Source organism: Scyliorhinus torazame, chromosome 9 (genome assembly GCF_047496885.1).
Source record: "Scyliorhinus torazame isolate Kashiwa2021f chromosome 9, sScyTor2.1, whole genome shotgun sequence".
Lineage (NCBI taxonomy): Eukaryota > Metazoa > Chordata > Chondrichthyes > Carcharhiniformes > Scyliorhinidae > Scyliorhinus > Scyliorhinus torazame.
Window position 1 is genome coordinate 14,870,351 of NC_092715.1, and position 26,942 is coordinate 14,897,292.

Sequence of the window (26,942 nt, forward strand, 5' to 3'; positions counted from 1 at the left end):
TCTTCTCATACTCTCTCTTTGCTTCTACCTCTTGTTGTTTTTTTAATTCCCCTCTGAACCTTATTCGGTCTGATTCTCTATGTATTATCCACACGTTACGACGCCCTGGGCTGGTGCGCAGTCAATTCCAGCACCTCACACCCCGGAGTCACAACACTAGTGAATTAACCAATAATTCTTATAAACATCCCCAGAGTCTTTGGCCCTTGGCTGCCCAGTAATTCCAGTCACCAGGTTTGTAAGTTGGAGCACAGTTACTGTTTATTTATAACTAGAATGTTGATGAAATATGCTGTAAACACAACTGGATAACACCAGGTTAGCCTACTACCCCCTTTACCTGTCCCACACTCTACCCACACACACAAGACAGACAAACACAGATGGGGGAGGGATAAAAATAATAAGGATGAAGGTCAAAAGACAAGAGACTTTGCTTCAACTGGTTGGTTCTTTAGCCCGCTTTCCTCACAGCACGCTGATTGAGCAAAGTCTCTGGTCTACAGTAACCCTTGCTTTCGGCTCATGGTTTGATTTCAAGCCTTTGCAGCCTTGAGAGAATGACACCCAGTTTTGCTGAAGAGAGAGGGTCAGCCTTCACAATGGCCTTATGCAGAGAGTTTAGCTTGGATCCTTAGAGAGAGAGTTTGCAACAGCTTTCTGGCGAGGCCTGGCTGGAACTCTTACTATCCTGTAACCAAAATGAAAAAAAAAGGTTGGGTGGGGTTGCTGGGTTAAGGGGATAATATAATAATAATAATAATCGCTTATTGTCACAAGTAGGCTTCAATGAAGTTACTGTGAAAAGCCCCTAGTCGCCACATTCCGGCGCCTGTTTGGGGAGGCCGTTACGGGAATTGAACCCGCGCTGCTGCCTTGATCTGCATTACAAGTCAGCTATTTACCCACTGTGCTAAACCAGCCCCTAGAGTGGAGTGGAGTGGATAGAGTGGAGGTGTGGGCTCAAGTAGGGTGCTCTTTCCAAAGGCCGTGCAGACTTGATAGCCTGAATGGCCCCATTCTGCACTGCAAATTCTATGATTCTATGCTCCTTGGGTCTCTGAACCATTTCAGTGGGATAAAATCGAATCACCATCTGTTACCAGGCAGATCACAGACTTTTGGACCAATTCATGGCCACCAGTCGAATCAACCAAAGTTAATTTAAACTCATTAATTAACTAGGAAGAGGAATAACTAGGTAGAGGAGTAAATAAACCTGAGGGCAGAGATTAGTATTTAGCATTTAATTTTACAGTAAAAATTTAGCACCATATAGTTTTAATTGCAACATAACCTAATAACAATTTAAGTACTTATTTTGAATTGCATAAATGTCACTCAGCGGGGTGCAGTGCTCTAACTGTGAGATGTGGGAGATCCGTGCTGCTTCCAGCGTTCCGGTCGACTACGCCTGCAGGAAGTGTAACCAATGACAGCTCCTCACAGACCGCATGGTTCGGTTGGAGCAGTAATTGGATGCACTTAGGAGCATGAAGGTGGCAGAAAGCATCATAGATAGGAGTTATAGAGATGTGGTCACACCCAAGGTACAGGCAGACAGATGGGTGACCGCTAGAAAGGGCAGGCAGTCAACACAGGAATCCTCTGTGGCTGTCTCCCTCTCAAACAGGTATACCATTTTGGATACTGTTGGGGGGGATAGCCTATCAGGGGAAAACAACAGCTGCCATAACAGAGGCACCACAACTGGCTCTGTTACTCAGCAGGGGAGGGCAAAGTGCAGGAGAGCGATAGTCATAGGGGACTCTATCGTAAGGGGCACAGATAGGTGCTTCTGTGGACGTGAAAGAGACTCCAGGATGGTATGTTGCCTCCCTGGTGCCAGGGTCAAGGATGTCTCTGAACGAACACGGGACATCCTGAAGGGGGGGGTGTGAACAGCCAGAGGTCGTAGTACACATACGTACGAATGACATAGGCAGGAAGAGTGATGAGGTCCTGCAGAAGGAATTCAGGCAGTTAGGCAGTAAACTAAAAAAGCAAGACCTCCAGGGTTATAATCTCAGGATTACGCCCTGTGCCACGTGCCAGTGAGGCTAGAAATAGGAGGATAGTGCAGCCAAACATGTGGCTAAACTGGTGGTGTAGGAGGGAGGGTTTCAGATATTTGGACCATTGGGATCTCTTCCGGGGCAGGTGGGACCTGTGCAAGAAGGACGGGTTGCATCTAAACTCGAGGGGCACCAATATCCTGGCCGCGAGGTTAGCAGGCAGTCAGTGCAGGAACTTTTGGCCCTTCGAGCCTGCTCCACCACTCATCACGATCATGGCTGATCATCCAACTCAATAGCCGAATCCTGCTTTCTCCCCATAGCCTTTCATCCCATTCTCCCCAAGTGCTATATCCAGCCGCCTCTTGAATATATTCAATGTTTTAGCATCAACTATTTCCTGTGGTAATGAATTCCACAGGCTCACCACTCTGTGTGTGAAGAAATGTCTCCTTATCTCTGTCTGAAATGGTTTACATTGAATCCTCAGGCTGTGACCCCTGGTTCTGGACACACCCATCATTGGTAACATCTACCCTGTCTAGTCCTGTTCGAATTGTTACGGGTGTTACAGTCAGAGGCTGGGTTGGGGGTAAGTAAGCAATATTAAGCTGGGAGAATTGCAAACCATGGCAGCATTGATGAAATTCTCAGAGTTGAAATGATCTGTGATTGCATTGTGTGGTGAGAATTCTTTAAAGTGTGTGTTAAAGTCTGCCTGTGTGCGAGAGAAAGTGTGTCTCTGTGTATGTCTCTGCATGTGTGTGTGTATGGGGATGTCTGTGTTTCTGCATGTTTGTCGGTGTACTTTCCCTAAGATTTTACTTCGAAGGCAAGCCCCTCCCACTATCCTGTCACACTTCTAGCCCCACCCACCAACCCTCCAACCACTCTTGTTCCCTGGATTATATGCAAAAGCTGAGTGTGGTGAAAGGTCCTCCTGTAATGTGTCTGCAATATTATGTCTCAACATTCATAGAGGAAATTGTATGTTAGCCGTGTTGTGTGTTGGACCACAGTCCAGCTCAGACTCAGACTCCAAAATGGTAAGTGTGTCAAAATGTGTGTCCAGTTGTGAGTGTGCTGATGTGTTAGTGAGCATGTATTTGTTAATGTGATGTGTGTGAGAATGTGTTTGTGAGTGTGTAGATATGTGTGATTAAGTATGTCGTGTGTGAATGTGTTATGTAAAAATGAAAATGAAAATGAAAATCACTTATTGTCACAAGTAGGCTTCAAATGAAGTTACTGTGAAAAGCCCCTAGTCGCCACATTCCGGCGCCTGTTCGGGGAGGCTGGTACGGGAATCGAACCTGCGCTGCTGGCCTGCTTGGTCTGCTTTCAAAGCCAGCTATTTTAGCCCTGTGCTAAACAGCCCCACGTATGTGTCCATACGTGTGAGGGTGTGCGTATGTTGTTGCACGTGGGCATGTTTTGCATGCGTGTGTGAGTGGGTGTGTTGTGCATGCAAATGTGAGGATGCGTGTTTTCGTGCGGTGTGTTGAGTGTGCATCTTGTTATGCGGCGTGTTGCTGGATGTGTGTTGAGTGCATGTGTAAGTATGCATGTTGGTGCGTGCGTTGTGAGTATGCCTGCTGTGCATGCATGTGTAAGTGTGGATGTTGTGTGTACATGTGAGTGTGCGTGTTGAGTGTGTGCTGAATGTGCATGTGCATGCATGTGTGATTGCGTGTGTTGTTGAATGAGAGTTGAGTCTGTTGCTGAGTGTGTTTCTAGGTTGTTGAGTTTGTGTTTCTGAGGTGTTCAGTGCGTGTGTGTTGAGTTTGCGTGTGTGTTGAGGTTGCATGTACGTTGAGGGTGTGTGTGTTGAGTGCATGTGTACTGTGTGTGTGTGTTGAGTTTGAGTGTGTGTGTCTGTTGAGTGTGAGTGTGTGTTGAGTTTGAGTTTGTGTTGAGTATGCATGTGTGCCTGAATGTTGAGTGTGTCTGATTGTGTGTTGAGTTTGAGTGTGTGTGTGTTGAATGATAGAATTTACAGTACAGAAGGAGGCCATTCGGCCCATCGAGTCTGCATCGGCCGTTGGAAATGGAAAGAGCACCCTACCAAAGCCCACACCTCCACCCTATCCCCGTAACCCACCTAACCTTTTTGGATATTAAGGGCCAATCCACCTAACCTGCACATCTTTGGACTGTGGGAGGAAACCGGAGCACCCGGAGGAAACCCACGCACACACGGGGGGATGTGCAGACTCCGCACAGACAGTGAGCCAAGCCGGGAATCGAACCTGTGACCCTGGAGCAGTGAAGCATCTGTGCTAACACTGGGCTCCCGTGCTGCCCACCACCGTGCTACCGTGCTGCCCACCACTGTGCTACTGTGCTGCCCACCACTGTGCTACCGTGCTGCCCACCACTGTGCTACTGTGCTGCCCACCACTGTGCTACCGTGCTGCCTAGCACGGCTAGTTGAGTTTGAGTGTGTGTGTGATGTTGCATGTGTGATGTTGCATGTGTGATATTGCATGTGTGTGATATTGCATGTGTGTGATGTTGCGTGTGTGTGATGTTGCGTGTGTGTTGCGCCTATGTGTTGCACCTTTGTGTGTGTTGCGTACGTGTGTGTTGAGTGTGTGTGTTGAGTGCGTCCGTGTGTTATTGAGTAGGTGTGTGCATGTTTTTGTGTTGTTGGGTGGGTGTCCTTGAGTATGAGTGCATATGTGTGTGTGTGTGTGAGTGTGTGTGTTGTCGAGTGTTAGTGTGTTTTTGTGTGTGTTTGAGTGTGCGTGTGTGTGTGAGTGTTTGAGTGTGTGTGTTGTTGAGTGTGTGTGTGTGTGTGTGTTTGAGTGTGCATGTGTGTGTGAGTGTTTGAGTGTGTGTTGTCGAGTGTTAGTGTGTTTGAGTGTGTGTTTGAGTGTTTGTGTGTGTGTGTGAGTGTTTGAGTGTGTGTGTGTTGAGTGTGTGTGTGTTTGAGTGTGCGTGTGTGTGTGTGTTTGAGTGTGTGTGTGTTGAGTGTGTGTTTGAGTGTGCGTGTGTTGAGTGTGTGTGTGTGTTTGAGTGTTCGTGTGTTTGAGTGTGTGTGTTGAGTGTGTGTGTGTTGGAGTGTGCGTGTGTGTGTGTTGTTGAGTGTGTGTGTGTGTGTTTGAGTGTGTGTTTGAGTGTGCGTGTGTGTGTGAGTGTTTGAGTGTGTGTGTTGAGTGTGTGTGTGTGTTTGAGTGTGCGTGTGTGTGTGAGTGTTTGAGTGTGTGTGTGTTGAGTGTGTGTTTGAGTGTGCGTGTGTTGAGTGTGTGTGTGTTTGAGTGTTCGTGTGTGTGTGTTTGAGTGTGTGTGTGTTGAGTGTGTGTTTGAGTGTGCGTGTGTGTGAGTTTGAGCGTGTGTGTGTTGTTGAGTGTGTGTGAGTGTTTGAGTGTGTGTGTGTTTGACTGTGTGTGTTGTTGAGTGTGTGTGTGTTGTTGAGTGTGTGTGTGTTTGAGTGTGTGTGTGTGTTTGAGTGTGTGTGTGTTTGAGTGTGTGTGTGTTGTTGAGTGTGTGTGTGTTTGAGTGTGTGTGTATGTGTATGAGTGTTTGTGTGTGCGCAATTGTGTGTGAGGTCACACCCTTGCTATTTATATCATTGTCCTTTCAATGATTGTTCGGGTATATAAACTGTTGGATGGTTGTTTGGAGATGATGACATTTGCATTCGGTATTCAAATTCAGGATTTGTGTGAAGGTGGTTTCAGTTCCAGTGACGATGCACCCAGGTTAAACTTTAGATATTCTTTGTGCGCTCGCCCTGCAGATTGGATGCTCAGTTCAGGTTTCGGAGCTACCCCCAGACAAGAAAACATTTGTTAGGTCATCACATGACAATGGCTCTCAAGTAACCTGGCACGTCATGTCTGAACAGGAGGTAGAGAGGGAGAGTGAGTGAGATAGACAGATAGAGAGGGAGAGGGAGTGAGATAGACAGAGAGGGAGTGAGATAGACAGGTAGAGAGGGAGAGGGAGTGAGATAGACAGATAGAGAGGGAGAGGGAGTGAGATAGACAGATAGAGAGGGAGAGGGAGTGAGATAGACAGAGAGGGAGTGAGATAGACAGGTAGAGAGGGAGAGGGAGTGAGATAGACAGATAGAGAGGGAGAGGGAGTGAGATAGACAGAGAGGGAGAGGGAGTGAGATGACATAAGAACTAGGAACAGGAGTAGGCCACCTGGCCCCTCGAGCCTGCTCCGCCATTTAATGAGATCATGGCTGATCTTTGTGGACTCAGCTCCACTCTCCGGCCCGAACACCATATCCCCGAATCCCTTTATTCTTTAGAAAGGCATCTATCTTTTTCTTAAAAACGTTTAAAGAAGGAGCCTCAACTGCTTCACTGGGCAAGGAATTCCAGAGATTCACAACCCTTAGACAGGTAGAGAGGGAGAGGGAGTGAGGTAGAGAGGGAGAGTGATAAGGATAGATGGAGAGAAAGAGTTTTACATTGAATTTACAGCCTGTAAGCTCTTTGGTCTAATTTTCCCATGTCAGCATTAATAGCCAACCAAACCTCCCTCCAGCTTATCTACATCTATCAACGTATCCTCTTCCCCCAGCGATGTGTTTATCTAACTTCCCCTTCAAATGTTCTGCCCTGTTCGCCCATTCCTTGTCAGAGAGAGAGAAAAAAAATTACATAGTATGCAAGTTCAGAAACAGAGAACGGGAACACAGTGGTTATCACTGTTGCTTCACAGCTCCAGGGCCCCAGGTTCGATTCCCGACTTGGGTCACTGTCTGTGCGGAGTCTGCACGTTCTCCCCGTGTCTGCGTGGGTTTCCTCCGGGTGCTCCGGTTTCCTCCCACAGTCCAAAGATGTGCAGGTTGGGTGAATTAGACATTCTGAATTCTCCCTGTGTGTACCCGAACAGGCGCCGGAATGTGGCGACTAGGGGACTTTGACAGTAACTTCATTGCAGTGTTAATGTAAGCCTACTTGTGACAATCTGTGATGAACGGTTACTGCCTTATCATCATGTAAGGTGATGTCCCCTTTAAGACCAGGCTTGGAATCCTGGGGACTCCGCCTCTGGCTCCGCCCATCTGGGAGCCATACATAAAGGCCTGCCTCATGGTCTGTATAGCAGTCAGCTCTCGTCCAAATCTGTAGCATAGTTATTAGCCTAATAAAGCCTTCTTTACAGTTTAATCTCTAAGCATCATTATTGAGGGTACCTCAATTTATTAGGCTAAACTAGATTCAGGATGGACGCAGGCCTAAAACCCGAGAAGCTCAATCTGGAAGCATGAACGCCGGAGGCAAAGGAAATTTTTAAATACTGGCTGCGGTGCTTCGAGGCCTACCTGGACTCCGCAGAGACTCCCATCCTGGGGCCACGCAAGCTGCGTCTACTCCACGCCCGGGTGAGTCACAGAATCTCCGCCACGCTCGAAAAGGCGACGATTTATGAGGAAGCGATTGAGTTGCTCCGCAAGCGGTTTGTCAAACCCGTCAATGAGGTGCACGCCCGGCATCTGCTCTCTACCTGCCAGCAGCGCTCGGGGGAATCGCTCGACGAGTTTGTTGAGAAACTCACCGCGCTGGCCAGGGACTGTGACCATCAGGATGTGACAGGGGAAGTCCATATGAACCTGCACATCAGAGATTCTTTCGTGTCCGGCATCCGCTCGACCTACATCCGGCAGCGACTGCTCGAAAACGGGGCAAATGACCTCCAGGAGATGCTAACGCTCGCCTCCTCGCTGGAGGTGGCCCGACATAACTTGGGTACGTACCCCGCGGACTCTGCCTGCCCCCCCGGACTTCCTCAGACTCGCCCATATTACAGGCCTGCGCCACGCGGCGACTCGCTCACCACGGGGGCACACCTTGCTACTTCTGCAGGCAGGGCCAGCACCCACGCCCACGCTGCCCAGCCCGCTCCGCGATCTGCAGCGACTGCGGGAAGAAAGGGCACTTTGCGAGGGTCTGCCTGGCCAGACCCAGGGGCCAGAAAAACAAAGAACAGCCGGCCCGAAAATCAGGCTCTCAGGCCCGTAGGCCTCGCAATGCTGCTGCGCACCGACCCGACACGTCCTCTTCTGACGCGTCATCAGCCTCGTGCGAATCATGGGAGCGGCCATCTGATCGGCAGCCATATTCTCGACCCGACACGTGCGACCAACGGCAGCGGCCATTTTACGACTCCGACTACCCGCGACTGGGTGCGATCCCCTCGATCAAACTCGGCCAAAACACCTGCAGAACTCCATGATGCAGGTCCAGGTCAACGGGCACGACACTGCATGCCTCTTCGACTCTGGGAGCACGGAGAGCTTTATCCACCCTGAAACGGTAAGGCGCTGCTCCCTACGCACCCATCCCACATCCCAAACCATAGCCCTCGCATCTGGGTCCCACTCGGTGCAAATCACGGGGTACTGTATTGCGGATCTCTCAATCCAGGGCGCCAAATACACCCGTTTCAAATTTTATATCCTCCCTCACCTCTGTGCCCCCCTGCTGCTCGGACTGGATTTCCAGTGCAGCCACCGAAGCCTGACACTGAAGTTCGGCGGACCCTTGCCCCCCCTCACGGTGTGCTGCCTTGCGACACTGAAAGTCGCACCCCCCTCGCTATTCGCTAACCTCACTCCCGACTGTAAGCCCGTCGCCACCAGGAGCCGGCGCTACAGTGCCCAAGATATGGCTTTTATCAAGTCAGAGGTCCAGCGTTTACTGGGAGAGGGGGTCATCGAGGCTAGCAACAGCCTTTGGAGAGCGCAAGTGGTGGTAGTCCGGTCCGGGGAGAAGAAACGGATGGTCGTGGATTATAGCCAGACCATAAACCGATTCACGCAGCTTGATGCGTACCCCCTTCCTCGCATCGCGGAAATGGTAAATCGGTCGCCTATATGTTCGATAATACGCAACGGGGCAAAATAAAAAACGATAAAATTTTGAGGTGGAGGATCGAACTCTCCACCTACTCGTACGATATCAAGTATCGCCCAGGGGAGCTCAACGAGCCCCCAGATGCCCTGTCCCGCGGCACATGCGCCAACGCGCAGGAGGACCGCCTGCAAGCCATCCACAATGACCTCTGCCACCCGGGGGTTACCCGGCTCGTCCATTTCATCAAGTCCCGCAACCTACCTTACTCAACCAAGGAGGTCAAGGCCATGGTCAGGGCCTGCCAGGTCTGTGCGGAGTGCAAACCGCACTTCTATCGGCCAGACAAGGTTCGGCTCGTGAAGGCCTCGGGCCCCTTTGAGCGACTGAGCGTGGACTTCAAGGGGCCCCTCCCGTCCACCAACCGTTATGCCTATTTCCTCACCGTGATCGATGAGTTCTCCCGTTTCCCATTCGCCATTCCCTGCACCGACATGACCTCAGCCACGGTGATTAAGGCACTGTACAGCATGTTCACCCTGTTCGGTTTCCCTGCTTATATCCACAGCGACCGGGGTACATCGTTCATGAGCGATGAACTGCGTCAGTATCTGCTGAGCAAAGGCATCGCCTCGAGCAGAACGACCAGCTATAACCCACGGGGAAACGGGCAGGTGGAGAGGGAGAACGCGACCGTGTGGAAGGCTGTCCTTCTGGCCCTGCGGTCGAGAAATCTCCCAACCACCCGCTGGCAGGAGGTCCTACCCGATGCCCTACACTCCATTAGGTCACTCCTCTGCACGGCCACAAATGAGACCCCTCATGAGCGATTGTTTGTCTTCCCCAGGAAGTCTACCTCCGGGGTCTCGCTTCCACCTTGGCTGACGGCTCCGGGACCTGTTCTTCTCCGGAGGCACGCGAGGAGCCATAAAACGGACCCCCTAGTTGAAAAGGTCCGACTGCTCCACGCCAACCCCAGTTACGCCTACGTGGAGTACTCCGACGGCAGGCAAGATACGGTTTCCCTCCGGGATCTGGCGCCCGCTGGATCCTCCACCACAGACGCCCCTTCCCGCGCCGCTCCCCTGCAGGACCCGTCGCCCCCTACAACACACCCCCTTCCGGCCCTACCACCCGTTGGTGAGCTCCTACCATGCGCCCCCCCTTGCGCCCCCCCTTTACACACCCCGCCGGCGCCGGCTCCGCTACCCCCTGCCTAGTTCCTCTGCCCCGACCCGGACCGAAGCTCCGACCGCTGTGCTCCCGGATGTGCCCTCAACCGGGACGTCCGTGCCCGCCGCACCACCGCCCGAACTGAGGAGATCGAGGAGGACGATCCGGCCTCTGAGACGGATGGACCTATGATGGCACTTCACCCCCGCCGGACTCCTATTTAAACAGGGGGTGAATGTGATGAACGGTTACTGCCTTATCATCATGTAAGGTGATGTCCCCTTTAAGACCAGGCTTGGAACCCTGGGGACTCCGCCTCTGGCTCCGCCCATCTGGGAGCCATACATAAAGGCCTGCCTCATGGTCTCTATAGCAGTCAGCTCTCGTCCATATCTGTAGCATAGTTATTAGCCTAATAAAGCCTTCTTTACAGTTTAATCTCTAAGCATCATTATTGAGGGTACCTCACAATCATAAAGATTATTATTTTAAAAAAGCAGGCCATTTGGTCCAACAAGCGAGAGCAAGACTTTTTTTTAAAAAACATTTTTAATTTGTTCTTGGGATGTGGTATCGCCCATCCCTAATTGCCCTTGAACTGCGTGGCTTGGTCAGCCATTTCGGAGGGGGGCAGTTAAGAGTCAGCCATGCTGCTGTGGGCCAGAGTTACATGTAGGCCAGACCGGGTAAGAATGGCAGATTTCCTGACGTCAGTGAACCATATGGGTTTTTACGTCAGTGGTTTCATTGGGCACCATTTAAACTTTACAACTCATCTGCTCTGGTGGGATTCGAACCCAGGACCCCAGAGCATCACCCTGGATCTCTGGATTATCAGTCCAGTGACAATATCATTATGCCATTGCCTCCCCAGCGAATATAATCCTCGTAATCATAGAATCATAGAATCTACAGTGCAGAAGGAGGCCATTCGGCCCATCGGGTCTGCACCGGCTCTGGGAAAGAGCACCCTACCCAAGATCAACACCTCCACCCTATCTCCATAACCCAGTAACCCCACCCAACACTAAGGGCAATTTTGGACACGAAGGGCAATTTATCATGGTCAATCCACCTAACCTGCACATCTTTGGACTGTGGGAGGAAACCGGAGCACTCGGAGGAAACCCACGCACACACGGGGAGGATGTGCAGACTCCACACAGACAGTGACCCAAGCCGGAATCGAACCTGGGACCCTGGAGCTGTGACGCAACTGTGCTAACCACTGTGCTACCGTGCTGCCCCCGGCTTTTGTGCGACTTTTATTTGGCTTTGAGGTATGAAAGGCAGGAACAAAACGGGCTGTGCAGGGTGGGGCCTGGCTGTGCAGGTAGTGGAGTTTGGGACCAGGCCTTGGACCCTGTACATCCCCGGCCACTGAAGACGGGCTGAATGTCAGAGGGCACAGTATGAAGGTGAGATTTATCGGGGTTGTGATGTTTGGATAGAACCTGAAGGGATGCATTGTGTGCGTGTGAGTGTGCGTGCGTGTGTGCCCGTGTGTGTGTGCGCGCGCGTGTGAGCATGCGTGTGTGTGCGCGTGCGTGTGTGTGAGTGTGAGTGTGCGTGTGAGCGTGCGTGTGAGTGTGCCCGTGTGTGTGTGCCCGTGTGTGTGAGTGTGAGTGTGCGTGTGTGTGAGCATGCGTGTGTGTGCATGCGCGTGTGTGTGAGCATGCGTGTGTGTGTGCGCACGCGTGTGTGTGAGTGTGCGTGTGAGCGTGCATGTGACTGTGCGTGTGAGTGTGCGTGTGTGTGTGCCCGTGTGTGTGAGTGTGCGTGTGAGTGTGCGTGTGTGTGAGCATGCGTGTGTGTGTGCGTGCGCGCGTGTGTGTGCGCCCAATCTCTCCCTCACCCTTTATAGATTCTTAGATGAAGAACAGCACGGTGGGTATCGGCTAGAACCATGGGACTCTCTCCCAGTACGGTGAAGGCATTTCAGAAAAACAGGATGGAATGTCAGGGAAGTGAGTCAGCAAAGATGGTCTGGAATAGACTGGATTATTGGCACATGGTGAGAGGGAGAAGCTGATCCCTTTTTTGACTTTTGATGTGCAACAACGTGTGGACTGACGAGCACTTGGAGAGACAGATATTTTAGCACAGACCGCACCTTTCTCAAGAATGCACCTGGGAGTTTATATCTGTAATCATTCTTAATTACCCCCTCAACCAAGGAACTTCACAATGGGCAGGTGTCGGCAGAGAACTATGTATTAATCACCTCCTGCCAGGCCAACGTGGGCATTAAGTAATAACGTGAGGATTGAGACAAATATTAATGTTATAAACAGATCCTGAATCTGGTCTCTCTGCCACTGATCTGCTCCTGACAGGGGATTGGGCTGTGTATTTCAGGCTGCATTGAGTAACGAGGGAAGATAGTGTTCAATGTACACCCAGAGTGGTCTCCACATTCAAGGTAAAACAGAAATGAATAAGACAAATAACAGACCAAATCTTTATCTGGGGATGGCTTGTTCTTTGACGAGGGTGGAATCATTAGCCTACTGGGAAATGAGGCAGAGGAGGGGAATTCAGCACTGTTCCATCAGTAATGTCAAAAGTGTAAGTCATGAAAATGTGTCATGAGACATTTGAGGAACTGAGAAACATAGTCCTCTACACAAAAAGTGCTAACACTGGAATAAATGTTCCAGTGATAGATGCAAGATGCTGACTGTGTTCCTGTCCTTCCCTGCTGCTTACAATAAATGGCAGCTCCCCAGCTAACGCAGAATTCAAATTTCACCATTTGCCGCGGTGAGATTTGAACCGGGACCCTGGCTCTCAGGATTACCCTGGCTCTCAGGATTACCAGTTCAGCAACACTACCACCATGCCACCGGCTCCTCATGATCCAGCCCTTGCCATCCATGGTTCTCTGCACTTGTGGGTCTGACCCTTCGCCTTTAGGGGAACATGTTTACGTCGTACTCTAATTCCTATTTGAATGACTCCCACAGCTCTGGTGTGTGTTGTGTTGGGCGCTCTGGATCCGTGGAACACATGCAGGTCACCAACGCTTGAAATAGTGCGACACTATTTTATTGAGTCATTAACAGTTTAACACACTCTCACTGTGGGTTAACACAATACGAGCTTTAACTAAAGACCTTTGCCTTGTCCTAACCAGTCGATGCACTCAGCACATGGTGAATGTCTGTGCTGCAGGCTGTGCGCTCTGTCCTACTAGGAAGCTGCAGCTCGAATGAGCGGGAACTCTGATGCCCCCTGTCTTTATAGTGCGTGTGCTCTAACTGGTGATTGGCTGCGGTGTGTGTGTTGATTGGTCCCACTATGTGTCCATCAGTGTGTGTCTGCACCATGATACACTGGTGTATATTATGACAGTGTGGATCTTCCTACAAGTAGCTGCTCCCAGTCCACTTTAACAAGGCCCTGTCTTATCCCGTTAAAATTGGCCTTCCCCCAATTCAGAAACATTATAGAAACGTAGAAAATTGAAGCAGGAAGAGGCCATTCGGCCCTTCGAGCCTGCTCCGCCATTCATTTTGATCATGGCTGATCATCCAATTCAGTAACCTGTTCCCGCTTTCCACCCATATTCTTTCATTCCTTTAGCCCCAATAGCTTTATCTAACTCCTTCTTGAAATCGTTTTGGCCTCAACTACTTCCTGTGGTAACGAATTCCACAGGCCGGCCACTCTCTGGGTGAAATTTCTCCTCATCTCTGTCCTAAATGGTCTACCCCGTACCCTCAGACGGTGACCCCTGGTTCTGGACACACCCACCATCGGGAACATCCTCCCTGCACCTACCCTGTCTAGAATGTTCTGGGTTTCTATGAGATCCCCCCCCACCATCAGTCTTCGAAACTCCAGTGAATACAATCCTCATATGTCAGGCCCACTATCCCAGAAATTAGTTTGTTAAACATTTGCTGCACTCCCTCTGGAGCAAGAACATCCTCCCTCAGATAAGGAGAGAAAAACTGCACACCTTGTACACGTGGGGCGGCATGGTGGCACAGTGGTTAGCACTGCTGCCTCACAGCGCCAGGGACCCGGGTTCAATTCCAGCTTTGGGTTACTGTGTGCACGTCCTCCCCGTGTCTGCGTGGGTTTCCTCCGGGTGCTCCTGTTTCCTCCCACAGTCCAAACAGGTGCAGGTTAGGTGGATTGGACATGATAAATTGCCCCCTGGTGTTCTGGTATGTGTGGGTTCGGTTATGGAGATAGCAGAGTGAACATAGGTTGGTTCAGACTCGATGGGCCGAATGGCCTCCTTCTGCACTGTAGGGATTCTGTGATGATTTCTATTCCAGGTGTGGCCTCACCAAGGCCCTGTATAACTGCAGTAAGACATCCCGGCTCCTGCACTCGAATCCTCTCGTTATGAAGACCAACATACCATTGGCCTTCTTTATCGCCTGCTGCACCTGCAAGCTTACCTTTCGTGACTGGTGTTCAAGGACACCCAAGCCTCGTTGCACATTCCCCTCTCAATCTATAGCCATTCAGATAATAATCTGCCTTCCTGTTTTTGCTACCAAAGTTGATAACCTCACACTTATCCAAATTATACTGCATCTGCCATACATTTGCCCACTCACTCAGCTTGTCCAAATCACACTGAAGGATCTCTGCATCCCCCTCACAGCTCACTCTCCCAACCAACTTTGTGTCATCTGCAAATTTGCAGATATTTCATTTAGTTCCCTCATCTAAATCATTAATATATATTGTGAATAGCTGGGGTCCCAGCACCAATCCCTGCAATATCCCACTAGTCACTGCCTGCCCTTTGGAAAAAGACCTGTTTATTCTTACTCTGTTTCCTGTATGCCAACCATCTCCACACACTACCCCCAATCCCATGTGCTTTAATTTCACACGTTAATCTCTTTGGGACTTTGTCAAATGCCTTCCGAAAGTCCAAATAAACTATTATTTCCAGTGTATTTTTTCCATAGCAACCTTAAATCTTACTGGATTATGGTCACTATCACCAAAATGCTCCCCCACTGACACTTCTATCATCTGCCTGGTTTCATTCATGGTAGTTAAGTCCAGTACCGCCCCCTCTCTTGTGGGACTTTCTACGTGCTGGCTCAGAAAGCTCTCCTGGATACACTTTAAGAGTTGTGCCCCCTCTAAGCCTTTCATACTTTGCCTATCTCAATTAATATTGGGGAAGTTGAAATCACCAACCATTATTACCCGATTATATTTACACTTCTCTGAGATTTAGCTCCATAGATGCTCTGCTCTCTCTCCCTGACTGTTTTGGAGCTTGCGAATCTGTCATACCTCCTCGCTGCAGTAATTGATCACTATTGCAATACTACCTCTTTTACAACCCCTCTTGCCTCGCCTGAAGATTCTATACCCTGGAATATTGCCCCTCCCTCAACCATGCCTCTGGATTAACAACATGATACTCCCGTGTGTTAACCTACACCTTCAGTTCATCGGCCTGACCCATTAAGACTCCTTGTATTAAAATAAATGCCATCCAGATTTGCCATATTCCCTTGTGCCTGAACATATCTCTCTTCGCTCTGCCTTCCAGTCAGACATGGCGTTTCTTCTGTATTTGGCTGCAAATCACGGCCCACTGTATCTCCACACCGTGACCCATCCCCCTGCCAAATTAGTTCCACCCGCTCCCCCAAACAGCAGTAGAAAAACTCTCTGTAAGGATATTGATCCCGTTCCGATTCAGATGCAACCCATCCAACTTGTACAGGCCCCATCTTCCCCAGAAACGGACCCAGTGATCCAGAAACGAAACTGCTGCAGGAACTCATTCCCCTCTTTCTGCCTCTGTCATTGGCACCAATGAGAAACACAACCTCTGTCTGTTCACCCTCCACCTTCTGAATGTCCTGCAGCCGATCAGTAGTCTCAGTGGTTAGCACTGCGGCCTCACAGCCCCAGGGTCCCAGGTTCAATTCCGGCCTTGGGTCACTGACTGTGCGGAGTCTGCACATCCTCCCCGTGTCTGCGTGGGTTTCCTCCGGGTGCTCCGGTTTCCTCCCACAGTCCAATGATGTGCAAGTTAGGTGGGTTGTCCCTGGATGGGGTTACAGGGCTAGGATGGGGGATGGAGAGAGCTGAGGTGCTCTTTCAGAGGGCCGGTGCAGACTCAATGGGCTGAATGGCCTCCTACCGCACTGTAGGGATTCTATGAACCTCCTTGAACCCAGCACCAGGGAGGCAACACACCACCCTGGAGTCACGTCTGAGGCCGCAGAAACGCACCCCTGGCTATCGAGTCTCCTGCCACTATTGCTCCTCCACCCTCACCCCTCCTCCTGTACACCTGTAATCGCCCCACAGTGCTGTGAACGCGGCCCTGTCAGCGCTCCGCAGGAGAACCGTCACCCTAACTGTTTCCCAACACAGAACAATGGTTCTCGAATGAGAAGCACTCTGGGGCTTTCCTGATTACCTGCCCATCCTCCCTTCTTCTGATTGGTGGTCACCTGTTCCCTCTCCGAATGCACTTCCTTAAGCCCCGTAATTGCCCTTCTCTTTTTACCAGCCTATCGTTATTAATATGCCACACTTTGGGATTCCCCTTTATGTTGGCTGCCAGTCTTTTCCCAGAATCCCTCTTCACTTCTATAATGTGATTTTTTTCACCTTCCCCCTGAACCTTCTGTATTTCTCTTGCTTCTCAAATGGATTTTCTTTTTTTTAAATACATTTAGAGTGTCCAATTATTGTTTTCCAATGAAGGGGCAATTTAGCGTGGCCAATCCACCTAGCCTGCACATCTTTGGGTTGTGGGGGCGGAACCCACGCGGACACGGGGAGAATGTGCAAACTCCACACGGACAGTGACCCAGAGCCGGGATCGAACCTGGGGCCTCAGCGCCGTGAGGCTGCAGTGCTAACCACTGAGCCAAAGTGCGGCCATTCAAATATATTTTATACCTGACACCGGTCATATGTAAACTTGTCCTTCGATATCTTAACTTCTATATTCTTCTTCTGCCCAGAAGCTCTGAGTTTGTTCCCCCTCCTACCCCTTTAAGAGAACACACTTTGACGGTGTCCAGGCCATTTCTCTCCTGAGGAGAGCCCCTTGTTCAGCAGCAGATTTTCCCGCCAACCTTTCGTTCCAGTCAATCGCCCAGCCCCTTTCTTCCCCCATTGAAGTCGGCCCTCCCCCAGTTAATTATTTTTATCTGCGATGCACGATCAATTGCACAAAGACGAGAGTTGATTACAACTGAGGCTTTATTACACTAAGATGTGTGGCTTCCTACAGCAGCTGGTGAAATGGCTGCTGTACGGGGAGCACACACATTTATACTCCGCCTACTGGGCGGAGCCAGCAGGCAGGGACTACCCCCCGTACCTGTAGTACAGGGCCTTACCACACATCTCCTAATATATACAACAGTGGTGATTACCACAATCTGGACTGTATTATCCTTTTCTATCATCATGCTAAACGTTAACAATACAATGATCACTGACTCTCGGCCAACTCATTTGCAAGAACGAGGTCCAAGAGTGAATCCTTTCGTGTTGGACCCGACACAACCTGCTGTGGAAAGTTTTCCCGAAAACAATCGAGGAACTTTTTCCCGCTTTTCCTTTCACATACCACTGTCCCACTCTGCATTCGGGTAATTAAAGTCCCCCTTTAAAATTACTCTATAATGTTTGCATCTCTCTGAAATTTCCCTCCAGATTTGTTTGACCCTCTGGAACATCCTCTTTCTCCAGCACTGCAATGCTCTCCTTCACCAATACCACCGCCCCTCCCCCTTTCCTGAACAGCTTGTATCCAGGAACATTTTTTTTGTTGTTTGGGTGGGTTTTTTAAAATTCTTGTTGGCTTACTCCTCGTTGCTGGCCTCGAACAGGTTTTGGAACAGGCCGACGGACTGCCCCCAAGTATCCAGGAAGCCTTCCTCTGACCCTCGGGTGGCGTACTTAATCCTCTCCGGGTGGAGAAATTCCGAGAGGTCAGCGAGCCAGTCTGCAGCTGTGGGTGGTGCTGCCGATCGTCAGCCGGGCAGGATTCTCCAGCGTGCGATTAGGGAAGCGAAAGCGAGGGCGTTGGCCCCCTTCCCCATGTGTAACTCTGGCTGCTCCGATACCCTGAAGACCACCACTCTTGGGCATGGCTTCACCCTCACCCCCACAACCTTGGACATTGCCTCGGAGAAGGCTGTCCAGAACCCAGCAAGCTTGGGGCAGGCCCGAAACATGTGGGTGTGGTTGGCCGGGCCCCGCTGGCACCGCCCACATTTGTCCTCCCCCTCCGGGAAGAACCTGCTCATTCGGGTTCTGGTCAGGTGCGCTCTGTGCACCACTTTGAGCTGCATTAGGCTCAGCCTTGCGCAGGAGGAGGCGGAGCTCACCCTGCTCAATGTTTCGCTCCAGAGTCCCCATCCTACCTCTGTCGCCAGTTTGTTTTCCCATTTTTGTCTGGTCTCGTCCAATGGAGTCCGAGCTCTGTCCAGTAGCTGTCCGTATATTTTCCCACATAGCCCCCCCTTCTCGTTGCTTGTGCCTATCAGGTCCTCCAGTAGTGTGCTTTCTGGGGCCCCGGGGTACCCTACTGTCTCTTTGCGGAGGAAGTGCTTTATTTGGAGGTGTCTTATTTCCTGTCCTTTTGCTAGTTTCCACTTCCTCATCGGTTCGTCCAGTGTCGCCAGTCTGTGTCTTATGTAGAAGTCCCCGACCGTCAGTGTGCCCGCGTCCCGCCTCCATCTTTTGAGGGTGGTATCCAGCATGGCTGGGGGGGGAATCTGTGATTGACGCATATGGGAGCCATGGGGGACATTTTGGTTATCCCGAAGTGTTGTCTCAACTGGGGCCATGTTCTCAGCGTGGCCGCTACCACTGGGCTCGTTGTGTACCTTGTTGAGGAGGGTGGGAGTGCTGCTGTGGCCAGGGCCCGGAGGGTCGTTCCTTTACAGGATGCCTCCTCCATTTGTACCCAATCTGTGTCGGGTTCTTGTACCCATCCCCTCACTCTTTGTGTCCAGGAACATTTAACACCCAGTCCTGCCCTTCCTCCAGCCAGGTTGCTGTTACCACCACAACATCGGACAGGCACGGTGGCACAGTGGTTACCACTGCTGCCTCACCGCACCAGGGCAGGCAGCGGGCCAAGGTAGAGTGTTCCTTTGGAGGGTTGGTGCAGACCTGTTGGGCTGAATGGCCTCCTTCTACACTGTACAGATTCAATGTATTCTATGGATATTTTCACAATGCAATCCGTGCTTGTAATTATTGATCGAGTTTTTTGAGAAGGTAACTAAGATGATTGATGAGGGAGGGTGGTGGATGTTGTTTACCTGGACTTCAGTAAAGCCTTTGACAAAGTTCCTCATGGCAGACTTGTACAAAAGGTGAAGTCACATGGGATCAGAGGTGAGGTGGCAAGATGGATACAGAACTGGCTCGGTCACAGGAGGCAAAGGGTAGCAGTGGAAGGGTGCTTTCGCAATGGAAGGTTGTGACTAGTGGTGTTCCGCAGGGATCGGTGCTGGGGCCTCTGTTGTTTGTAGTGTACATAAGCGATTTGAAGGGCGGCATGTGGCGCAGTGGTTAGCACTGGGACTGCGGCGCTGAGGACCCGGGTTCAAATCCCGACCCTGGGTCACTGTCCGTGTGGAGTTTGCACATTCTCCCCGTGTCTGCGTGGGTTTCACCCCCACAAGCCAAAGATATGCAGGTTAGGTGGATTGGCCACGCTAACTTGCCCCTTAATTGGAGAAATAATAATTGGGTACTCTAAATTTATTTTTAAAAATAATAAATAAACGATTTGGAGGAAAATGTAGCCGGCCTGATTAGTAAGTTCACGGATGACACCAAGGTCGGTGGAGTGGCAGCATGTTGAGGATTGTCAGAGGATACAGTAGGACAAAGATTGGATAACTTGGGCGGAGAGATGGCAAATGGAGTTTAATCCGGACAAATGTGAGGTCATGCATTTTGGTAGGTCTAACGTAGACAGGAAATATACCGTAAATGGCAAAACTCTGAGGAATATAGAAAGTCAGAGAGATCTGGGCGTACAGGCCCACAGATCTTTGAAGGTGGCAACACAAGTGGACAAGGTAGTCAAGAAAGCATACGGAATGCTTGCCTTCATTGGACGGGGCATCGAGTATAAAAACTGGCAAGTAATGCTACATTTGTATAGAACCTTGGTGAGGTTGCATTTGGAATATTGCGCACAGTTCTGGTCACTACGCTACCAGAAGGATGTGGAGGTTTTGGAGCGGGTGCAGAGGAGGTTTACCATGATGTTGCCTGGTCTGGAGGGTGTTAGCTATGCGAAGAGGCTAAATAGACTTGAGGGGCGACCTAATAGAGGCCTACAAGATTATGAGGGACATAGATAGAGCAGATGGGCAGGCACTCTTTCCCAGGGTGGAGGGGTCAATCCCAGCTTGGACCATTGTCTGTGCGGAGTCTGCACATTCTCCCCGTGTCTGCGTGGGTTTCCTCCGGGTGCTCCGGTTTCCTCCCATAAGTCCCGAAAGATGTGCTGTTAGGTAATTTGGACATTCCGACTTCTCCTTCTGTGTACCCGAGCAGGCGCTGGAATGTGGCGACTCGGGGCTTTTCATAGTAACTTCATTGCAGTGTTAATGTAAGCCTACTTGTGACAATAAAGATTATTATATAACAGTCACCAGGGGGCATAGGTTTAAGGTCCATGGGGCAAAGTTTAGAGGAGATGTGCGAGGCAGGTTTTTTACACAGAGGGTGGTGAGTGCCTGGAACGCGTTGCCACGGGAGATTGGGGAAGCAGATACATTAACGGTGTTCAAAAGGCATCTTGACAAACACATGGACAGGACGGGTATAGAGGGGTATGGCACAAGGGAGTGCTGAGGGTTTGGCCAAGGGTGGTATCATGACCGGTACAGACTTGGAGGCGGTTTTGTTCTTTGTTCTGTTTACTTTACTCCATAGATTCACATTCATGCACAGTGGCCCTGATTTAAATGTCATTACTTTTCTCCCTTATTCCAACTCCACTTATTAACATCCTGTTCTCTGCACCAGTGCTCTCTGTCCCACCCAGTGTTTTGTGCATCCTGGTATTCCTCGCTAATATCTCCTCTTGGTTCCCACACCCCTGCTGAGTTTGGTTAAAGTCATCCCGACCTCCGGTTGCGGCTATGCGGAGCTATGTCGCACGTTCGGCAGCTCCCGACAGAAACGGACTTTTGGGCTCTTTTTAGGGCCCCCAGCGGCATTTGTTCGACGGTTCCCAGTGTGGGAAGGTGACAGTACGATTTCCCCGGCACTGTATGGATTGGACCAGGAGTGGAGCGGTGAAAAAAAGTAGTTTTGGAGCAGCGAAAAGTGCGAGGGAGGAAAACCAAGATGGCGGCGGGTGGAGACCAGGCAGCGTGGGCGCAGTGGACGCAGGAACAACAGGAGTTTCTCCAGCGCTGCTTCACGGAATTGAAGGCAGAGCTGTTGGAGCCGTTGAAGGCTTCGATAGACAAGCTGCGCGAGACCCAGAAGACCCAAGGGGCGGCAATCCGGGAGGTGCGGCAAAAGGCCTCAGAGAACGAGGACGAGATCTTGGGCCTGGCGGTGAAGGTAGAGGCGCACGAGGCGATGCATAAGAAATGGCAGGAGACGTTCGAGGACATGGAGGATCGATCGAGGAGGAAGAACCTGCGGATTCTGGGTCTCCCGGAGTGAGTAGAGGGGTCAGATGTTGGAGCATATGTGATCACGATGCTGAACACATTGATGGGCGCGGGGGCCGTCCCGGGGCCCCTGGAGCTGGCGGGGGCCCACCGAGCCCTGGCAAGGAGGCCCAAGCCCAACGAGCCGCCGGGGCTGGTGCGGTTCCACCGCTTCGTGGACAGGGAGTGTGTCCTAAGGTGGGCAAAGAAGGAAGTGAGCAGCAGGTGGGAGAATGCAGAGGTCCGGATATACCAGGACTGGAGGGCGGAGGTGGCCAAGAAGAGGGCCGGGTACAATCGGGCTAAGGCGGCCCTGCATCGGAAGGGGGTGAAATTCGGGATGTTGCAGCCGGTGCAACTGTGGGTCACTTTCAAGGACCGCAACCACTACTTCGAGACGCCGGGGGAGGTGTGGACCTTTATCCAGGCCGAAAAGTTGGACTCGGATTGAGGGTCGGATGCGAGGGGGTTGATGTGATTGTTGTGTTTTGGGGGGATGTTCTGTTCTGTTTGGTACTGGTTTTCTTTGGGTGCTGGGTGGGGCAAGGTGAGATGGTTCGTAGTGGGGGTTTGCTGAGAGTGTGGACGTCGGTGGTTGGAAGAGGGGGCCCATTGGGGGGGGGAGGGGAGAGGGGAGGCCTGAGGTGGTGGAGCTGGGATAAGGCCGTGAAAGGGAGCTGTGCCAGAGGGGGCGGGGCCGGCTTGGTGGAAAGCACGGGCTTTTTCCCGCGCTAGGAAAGGAAGTGGGCGGGGAGGGGAGGAGGGGTGGTGCTGGAGAGGAGCGCCCGCTGATGGACAGGAGCCCCTTGATCCGGCTGATAAATTGAAATGTGAGAGGCCTGAACGGGGCGGTCCAGAGGGCCCGTGTGTTCGCGCACCTGAAGGGACTGAAGGCAGATGTGGTCATGCTCCAGGAGACGCATTTGAGGGTGGCAGACCAGGTTATGCTGAGAAAGGGGTGGGTAGGGCAGATTTTTCATTCGGGGTTGGACGCAAAGAATCGAGGGGTGGCGATTTTGGTGGGGAAGCGGGTGTCGTTTGAGGCGCTGAGCATTGCGGCAGACAATGGAGGTAGGTACGTGATGGTGAGTGGTAAGCTGCAGGGGGTGCGGGTGGTCTTGGTGAATGTGTATGCCCCGAATTGGGACAATGCCAGATTTATGCAGCGCATGTTGGGCCGGATTCCGGACCTGGAGGCAGGGAGCTTGATAATGGAGGAGGACTTTAATACGGTATTGGATCCAGCATTAGACTGCTTTAGGTCCGGGACGGGTAAGAGGCCGGCGGCGGCCAAGGTGTTGAGGGGGTTTATGGACCAGATTGGAGGAGTGGACACATGGAGGTTTGTTAGGCCGGGGGCCAGGGAATTCTCTTTCTTTTCCCACGTCCATAAAGCCTACTCCTGGATTGACTTCTTCGTTTTGAGCAGGGCGCTGATCCCGAGGGTGGAGGACACGGAGTATTCGGCCATAGCCATCTCAGACCATGCCCCGCACTGGGTGGAGCTCGAGCTAGGGGAGGAGAGGGACCAGCTCCCGCTGTGGCGCCTGGAGGTGGGTTTGCTGGCGGATGAGGTGAGCGGGCGGATCCGGGGGTGCATTGAAAGAAAACTAGAGGTTAACGATAATGGGGAGGTGCAGGTAGGGGTGGTCTGGGAGGCACTGAAGGCGGTGATTAGGGGAGAGCTAATCTCCACTAGGGCCCACAAGGAGGGGAAGGAGAGGAGAGAGAGGGAGAGGTTGGTGGGGGAGATTTTAAGCGTAGATAGAAGGTATGCAGAGGTCCCCGAGGAGGGACTACTCAAGGAGCGACGAAGCCTCCAGGCCGAGTTCGGCCTGTTGACCACCAAGAAGGCGGAGGTGCAGTGGAGGAAAGCGCAAGGGGCGATGTATGAATACGGGAGGCTAGCCGGATGTTGGCACATCAGCTTCGGAAGCGGGAGGCAGCGAGGGAGATTGGGGGCGTTAGGGATAAAAGGGGGAACACGGTGCGGAGTGCGGTGGGAATAAATGGGGTATTTAGAGACTTCTATGAGGGGCTGTATAGGTCTGAGCCCCCGACGGAGGAGGGGGGATGCGTCATTTTATGGACCGGCTGAGGTTCCCGAGGATGGAGGAGGAGCAGGTGGCTGGGCCTGGGGTACCGGTAGGGCTGGAGGAGCTGACTAAGGGGCTGGGGTGTGTGCAGGCGGGGAAGGCACCGGGGCCAGATGGATTCCCGGTGGAGTTTTATAGGAAGTATATGGACCTGTTGGGCCCTCTACTAGTGAGGACATTCAATGAGGTGAGGGGGGGGGGGTCGGGGGGCGGGGGGGTGCCCTATCCCCGACGATGTCCAGGGTGCTTAGCTCGCTGATCTTGAAGCAGGACAAGGACCCTTTACAGTGTGGGTCGTATAGGCCAATCTCGCTCCTCAACGTGGACGCGAAGCTGTTAGCGAAGGTGTTGGCTACCAGAATTGAGGACTGTGTCCCGGGGGTGATCCACGAGGACCAGACGGGTTTCGTGAAGGGAAGGCAGCTGAATACCAATGTGCGGAGGCTCCTAAATGTAATCACGATGCCCGCAGTGGAGGGGGAAGCGGAGATAGTGGCGGCTATGGATGCGGAGAAGGCCTTCGATAGGGTGGAGTGGGGGTACCTCTGGGAAGTGTTGAGGAGGTTCGGGTTCGGGGAGGGGTTCGTTAGTTGGGTTAGGTTACTGTACGAAGCCCCGGTGGCGAGTGTGTCCACAAATCGGAGGAGGTTGGGATACTTTTGGCTGTACCGGGGGATGAGGCAGGGGTGCCCCCTATCCCCCCTGCTATTTGTGTTGGCAATTGAGCCTTTGGTGATGGCTCTGAGGAAGTCCAGGAACTGGAGGGGGCTGGTGCGGGGGGGGGGGGGGGGAGGAATAATGGGTATCATAGAACATAGAACATAGAAAATACAGCACAGAACAGGCCCTTCGGCCCACGATGTTGTGCCGAACCTTTGTCCTAGATTAATCATAGATTATCATTGAATTTACAGTGCAGAAGGAGGCCATTCGGCCCTTTGAGTCTGCACCGGCTCTTGGAAAGAGCACCCTACCCAAACTCAACACCTTCACCCAACACCAAGGGCAATTTGGACATTAAGGGCAATTTATCATTGGCCAATTCACCTAACCTGCACATCTTTGGATTGTGGGAGGAAACCGGAGCACCCGGAGGAAACCCACGCAGACACGGGGAGGACGTGCAGACTCCGCACAGTCAGTGACCCAAGCCGGAATCGAACCTGGGACCCTGGAGCTGTGAAGCAATTGTGCTATGCACAATGCTACCGTGCTGCCCTTGAGAACAAATAAATCTACACTATATCATTTAACCGTAATCCATGTACCTATCCAATAGCTGCTTGAAGGTCCCTAATGTTTCCGACTCAACTACTTCCACAGGCAGTGCATTCCATGCCCCCACTACTCTCTGGGTAAAGAACCTACCTCTGATATCCCTCCTCTATCTTCCACCTTTCACCTTAAATTTATGTCCCCTTGTAATGGTTTGTTCCACCCGGGGAAAAAGTCTCTGACTGTCTACTCTATCTATGCCCCTTATCATCTTATAAACCTCTATCAAGTCGCCCCTCATCCTTCTCCGTTCTAATGAGAAAAGGCCTAGCACCCTCAACCTTTCCTCGTAAGACCTACTCTCCATTCCAGGCAACATCCTGGTAAATCTTCTTTGCACCTTTTCCAAAGCTTCCACATCCTTCCTAAAATGAGGCGACCAGAACTGTACACAGTACTCCAAATGTGGCCTTACCAAAGTTTTGTACAGCTGCATCATCACCTCACGGCTCTTAAATTCAATCCCTCTGTTAATGAACGCGAGCACACCATAGGCCTTCTTCACAGCTCTATCCACTTGAGTGGCAACTTTCAAAGATGTATGAACATAGACCCCAAGATCTCTCTGCTCCTCCACATTGCCAAGAACTCTACCGTTAACCCTGTATTCCGCATTCATATTTGTCCTTCCAAAATGGACAACCTCACACTTTTCAGGGTTAAACTCCATCTGCCACTTCTCAGCCCAGCTCTGCATCCTATCTATGTCTCTTTGCAGCCGACAACAGCCCTCCTTACTATCCACAACTCCACCAATCTTCGTATCATCTGCAAATTTACTGACCCACCCTTCAACTCCCTCATCCAAGTCATTAATGAAAATCACAAACAGCAGAGGACCCAGAACTGATCCCTGCGGTACGCCACTGGTAACTGGGATCCAGGCTGAATATTTGCCATCCACCACCACTCTCTGACTTCTATCAGTTAGCCAGTTCGTTATCCAACTGGCCAAATTTCCCACTATCCCATGCCTCCTTACTTTCTGCATAAGCCTACCATGGGGAACTTTATCAAATGCCTTACTAAAATCCATGTACACTACATCCACTGCTTTACCTTCATCCACATGCTTGGTCACCTCCTCAAAGAATTCAATAAGATTTGTAAGGCAAGACCTACCCCTCACAAATCCGTGCTGACTATCCCTAATCAAGCAGTGTCTTTCCAGATGCTCAAAAATCCTATCCTTCAGTACCCTTTCCATTACTTTGCCTACCACCGAAGTAAGACTAACTGGCCTGTAATTCCCAGGGTTATCCCTAGTCCCTTTTTTGAACAGGGGCACGACATTCGCCACTCTCCAATCCCCTGGTACCACCCCTGTTGACAGTGAGGACGAAAAGATCATTGCCAACGGCTCTGCAATTTCATCTCTTGCTTCCCATAGAATCCTTGGATATATCCCGTCAGGCCCGGGGGACTTGTCTATCCTCAAGTTTTTCAAAATGCCCAACACATCTTCCTTCCTAACAAGTATTTCCTCGAGCTTACCAATCTGTTTCACACTGTCCTCTCCAACAATATCGCCCCTCTCATTTGTAAATACAGAAGAAAAGTACTCGTTCAAGACCTCTCCTATCTCTTCAGACTCAATACACAATCTCCCGCTACTGTCCTTGATCGGACCTACCCTCGCTCTAGTCATTCTCATATTTCTCACATATGTGTAAAAGGCCTTGGGGTTTTCCTTGATCCTACCCGCCAAAGATTGTTCATGCCCTCTCTTAGCTCTCCTAATCCCTTTCTTCAGTTCCCTCCTGGCTATCTTGTATCCCTCCAAAGCCCTGTCTGAACCTTGTTTCCTCAGCCTTACATAAGTCACCTTTTTCCTCTTAACAAGACATTCAACCTCTCTTGTCAACCATGGTTCCCTCACTCGACCATCTCTTCCCTGCCTGACAGGGACATACA

At 51.2% G+C, this 26,942-nt stretch overlaps 1 protein-coding gene across 1 annotated transcript in view; it reads left to right on the forward strand.

Annotated features, from left to right (window-relative positions):
• Positions 1–2,946: 2,946 nt before the first annotated feature.
• Positions 2,947–26,942, forward strand: part of LOC140429070 (FYN-binding protein 1-like) — a 556,929-nt gene continuing 532,933 nt past the window's right edge. The window contains exon 1 of the mRNA XM_072515618.1: positions 2,947–3,061. Within this exon, the coding sequence (XP_072371719.1) occupies positions 3,005–3,061 (57 nt within the window). The 5' untranslated portion in view covers positions 2,947–3,004. The remainder of the gene's footprint in view (positions 3,062–26,942) is intronic.